Source organism: Limulus polyphemus, unplaced genomic scaffold (genome assembly GCF_000517525.1).
Source record: "Limulus polyphemus unplaced genomic scaffold, Limulus_polyphemus-2.1.2 Scaffold278, whole genome shotgun sequence".
Classification (NCBI taxonomy): Eukaryota; Metazoa; Arthropoda; class Merostomata; order Xiphosura; family Limulidae; genus Limulus; species Limulus polyphemus.
The window spans coordinates 265,964-270,945 of record NW_013665888.1 but is presented as its reverse complement, the minus strand read 5'-3'; the positions used below and the strand labels follow the sequence as shown (position 1 = coordinate 270,945).

Here is a 4,982-nt window from a genome sequence, read left to right as displayed (position 1 = left end):
GGTACCGTGTACCTTGGAAACAGTACGATACCGTGTTACTTAGTAACAATATGTTATCGTGTAAACTGGAAACAGTACGGTACCGTGTTACTTAGTAACAATATGTTATCGTGTAAATTGGAAACAGTACGATACCGTGTACCCACACGGTACCGTACTGTTTCCAATTTACACGATAACATATTGTTACTAAGGTACACGGTACCGTACTGTTTCCAATTTACACGATAACATATTGTTACTAAGTAACACGGTACCGTACTGTTTCCAATTTACACGATAATATATTGTTACTAACTTAGTAACAATATGTTATCGTGTAAATTGGAAACAGTACGGTACCGTGTAACTTAGTAACAATATGATACCGTGTAACGTAGTAACAATATGTTATCGTGTAAACTGGAAACAGTACGGTACCGTGTAATTTTAAAAGAGTGTTTGAGTTTTCAAGTGCAAAGTGTCTGCAATTCTATTTTTCCTCTATCTCCGCGTTTTCCCACGATTTCACTTTCGCCACTATACACTTCTCCAGTGGCGACCTTTAAGCCATGAGTCCTCAAACTTTTTCAGTACAAGACCCGTAGAACATTCAGCATCCTGACTGAGGCCCCCACCCAATGAATCTATAACTAACAATACTGTGTATTTGTTACAACTCTGAGCTATGTTAATCTGTCATTTCTGTCTCTGTTCTGTTTCTCCAGCATCATTTGTTCAGTTTAATATTTGATGTTATTTATTTATTTTAAAAATACGTCTGCAATGTCCACTAATAACAATAAATGTTTTGTCTTTTTTTCAATAGTACAAGACAATGTATTAATGATCACTTATAATATTGAACAACTTAATAAAGGCTAACGTAGAGTTTTTCATACAGTTATTCTTAACTCTTAAATCACCAACTTGTTTTGATACAGTTTACTATCAGAATTGATCACAAATAAATAACGATACGGATTTTGTAAAATCCGTAAATGGAACACAATAAGCCTGTAGATAATAGAAAGTTCAAGAAAAAAGTAATGTAAACTAATTACGTAATGGCATTTCCCCGAAAGGGGGCCTAAGGCCGCCTGTAGGTGTCACCTGTTTTAACCACTCACACCAGTATACAGTAGTGTGTTGTCTGTCAGTCAGTCAGCAGACACTAAAATGACGTCGCATAAGTGACGTCAGTAAAACGTGCGCGTGTCGTGAATCACGAGAAGAATTATGCACCCCGTAGGCTACAACACAGCATGACATATGAACTTCAAAATCAAGAAATAGAAATATTTGTTACTCTTAATTTTGGTTTAATTTATTCTTGAAACAGAACACTTTCGGGGACTCTGCGCAAGTACTTATTACAATTCTATTAACATGATTATTCCAGTCTTTCATTTAATTAGTTGAGAAAAACAGGAACATAACTACTGAAAGTATCGTATAATCCAGAAAGAATTGAAAGCTGTTGATTATATTCCAAAATGTTTAAAAAATGGTAATTGATGTAACTCTCAAGAAAAAATATTATAAAATTTCAATGAAAACAAAACTCTTAAAACACTAAAGGCGCTAGTATAAACATTACGTGTTGATAGATAAATTATTTACTGCGTCGGAAGAATACGAAGAAAAAATACATTCATACATAGGTGAATAATGTTCGCGCGGAGGAATATTAGTGTAAACACGACACGAGCTGCTAAATTATGCACTACTTTTTTCTCCACACGCTTAGTTTCTTTTGAAAGTGTCCTTAGCATTGTTCTATGAAAATGACGTACCACATATTGAGTATAGCTATGGAAAAGTCTTTCTTGTATTTGTATTGAAAGCAATGGATCGATGGGGACATGTACTAAATAGTCCATCTGGATATTGGATTGATATTAATACTTTCGCATGCGGATGTTTTAGAGTTTCCTTGTTACGAACAGCCAAGGGACCACTAAAGACTGTAGCGACCCTTACCATTAGATCTGCTCAACCAGCTGCCTTTCTTGTTGTTTGACCTACTCAACCTACTGCATCCCTTGCCATTAGACCAACTCAACCAGTTATCTTCCTTGTTGTTAAACCTACTCAACCTACTGGCCTCCTTGCCTTTAGACGTACTCAACCTACTGCCTCTCTTGTCATCAGACCTACTCAACCAGTTGTCTTCTTTGCTGTTAGTCCTACTCAACCAGTTGTCTTTGCTGTTAGTCCTACTCAACCTACTGCCTCCCTTGCCGTTAGACTCACTCAACCAGTTGTCTCCTTTGCTGTTAGACCTACTCAATCTACTGCCTCCCTTGCCATTTAGACGTACTCAACTAGTTATCTCCTTTGCTGTTAGACCTACTCAACCTACTGCCTCCCTTGCTGTCAGACCTACTCAACCTACTGCCTTTCTTGCAGTTAGACTTACTCAACCAGTTGTCTCCTTTGCTCTTAGACCTACTCAACCTACTGCCTCCCTTACCGTTAGACTCACTCAACTACCTGCCTTCCTTTCCGTTATACCTACTCAACCTACTGCCTTCCTTACTGTTAGACCTACTCAACCTGCTGCCTCCCTTACCGTTAGACTCACTCAACTACCTGCCTTCCTTTCCATTATACCTACTCAACCTACTACCTTCCTTACTGTTAGACCTACTCAACTTACTGCCTTCTTTGGTATTATTGACAAACGAGTCTTATTTATTTTAACACCTGCCTCAAGAGCCAGCCTGGCATCTTGATGCGGATTTTAAAAATTGGATCATTCCGGAAAGGTTTGGGTTGTTTTGATTAGATAAAAAGAATATTGCGCTATATTCTAGACCTACGTCGCTGGACCAGACTCGTGACCTGACCCGAGACCATGAGAGCCAACATGGAAAAGTTAATATATATATATAGTACAGTTGATATGGGTATTTAAAACTTTTATTTGAAAAGCACAAAACAAGTAACAACGTTTCGACCTCCTTAGGTCATCATCAGGTTAATATTTCATCATGTCACATTTACATTAATATTTAGCATTGTTCGTTGTTTCTTTTAAGTTTTAGTTTTAGAAGTTGTGCTGAGCCTCATCGTGATCTAACGAAATAACCACATATCACCAGTTTCCTAAATTACCATCCTAGGCTCAGTACTAAAAGATGCTGGGTTGGCTCGTGTGGCAGGTATTGATAATACACTGAAAAAACTAAAATCAAACAAATTGGTCAACTGTTAAAAGAAAGAAAAAAACTGAAACACACGTTAACGTTTCTATTCATGTTATTGAGGTCTTTCACTGAGAATTAATTAAACAAACAGATGGGTCTATCAAGTTTTGCAGCATGTATGCGAAGAAGTCCGAGACTCTTATTTACAGATGGTTCTGAAAGGTAACAAGGCATCTTGGGAAATTTACCATTAAAATTTTACCATTTAAGACTATCAAAGATAGAAATGTAGCTACATTAATTTAGCAAGGATCAAAGTTTAAATAAAATATATATACATTTTATATTATTTAATGTGTCAAGTGTAAACAATCTTTATTTGTGAAACCTTCTCCGCCTCGAGAATGATATCAGAAATTTTAATTTGAATATTCTGTAGCTCCAACGTAGTTTTGGAGTTGTTATATTGCTCCTTGGAGTTTAAAGCAGTTGAAATAAAGAAGTCTAACAAGTGTGTCTAGTCGTCTATTTCTCCGTTATAAGTTGGGACTTCGCTTTTGTTGCCAGCTGCTCGGAACTAAGAGGAACAACAGAAATTTTGAGTTTTGTTAAGAGATTACCCGAATATTTGAGCATGTGATACTTTGCGAGACATTGTACTAACTCGATTCTAATAAATTAGTTACTTTATTAGCTTACATCTGATATTTTCTCTACTCGAGCTGGAATATTCATATGTTTTACAGATTTCAAGTCTAGCACCAAAGAAATATCCAAACAGGAAAAAACCAAAACTCAAACTTCTACATCTTCCTCTGAAGTTATCCATGACGTAAGTTACTTTGCCACCCATGTTATGATTAAAGTACTTAGATCAAGCCATTCTATTAGAAAGTTTGCCAAAGCTCATCAGACTGACTGGGTTGTAATATACAAAGTCTTGATTGAAACGCTAGTAATTTGAATTGTATATTATGTCCTATGGAGCACTAGTTATTTGAATTGTTTATTATGCCCCATGGAGCGCTAGTTATTTGAATTGTTTATTATGCCCTATGGAGCACTAGTTATTTGAATTGTTTATTATGCTCTCTGGAGCGCTAGTTATTTGAATTGTTTATTATGCCCTATGGAGCACTAGTTATTTGAATTGTTTATTATGCTCTCTGGAGCGCTAGTTATTTGAATTGTTTATTATGCCCTATGGAGCACTAGTTATTTGAATTGTTTATTATGCCCTATGGAGCACTAGTTATTTGATTTGTTTATTATGCCCTATGGAGCGCTAGTTATTTGAATTGTTTATTGTGCCCTATAGAGCGCTAGTTATTTGAATTGTTTATTATGCCCTATGGAGCGCTAGTTATTTGAATTGTTTATTATGCCCTATGGTATAGAAGTGGGGCATCCGAACATTTTAGGATCAGGACCTCTTTTCATGGAACTTAGCAATTCGTTACCTCCCAATTCTCGGGAATCCAAAAAGTACATTTCTACACATAAAGTTTACTTTCGAGCTACGATGACAAACTGAAATTCAACATATCTTTCGTGAGTCTTTCGACAGCCCCTACCCCCGTGACGTCACCACCCACAGTCGAAGTTAAAATTTAGTTGTACTGGTATTAAATAAGGTCGAGAGATGTATTTATAACAAGAATGGTTGACAAGTTGATGATAAGCTGCCCATGCAAGGGTTTAGTAAAATTAAAAACAATAAATATTGTTTCCAGGGGTAAAGAAATGGACGATTCATCACGTGTGTACATTTCTGTAGCAAGGCCCGTCATGGCCAGGTGGTTAGGGCGCTCGACTCGTAATCTGAGAGTCGCGGGTTCGAATCCGCATCCC

At 36.8% G+C, this 4,982-nt stretch overlaps 1 protein-coding gene across 1 annotated transcript in view; it reads left to right on the top strand.

The window, feature by feature from the left end:
- Positions 1-4,982, top strand: part of LOC111085219 — a 30,747-nt gene that overhangs the window by 17,857 nt on the left and 7,908 nt on the right. The window contains exon 5 of the mRNA XM_022382794.1: positions 3,878-3,963. Coding sequence (XP_022238502.1) covers positions 3,878-3,963 — 86 coding nt within the window. The remainder of the gene's footprint in view (positions 1-3,877; positions 3,964-4,982) is intronic.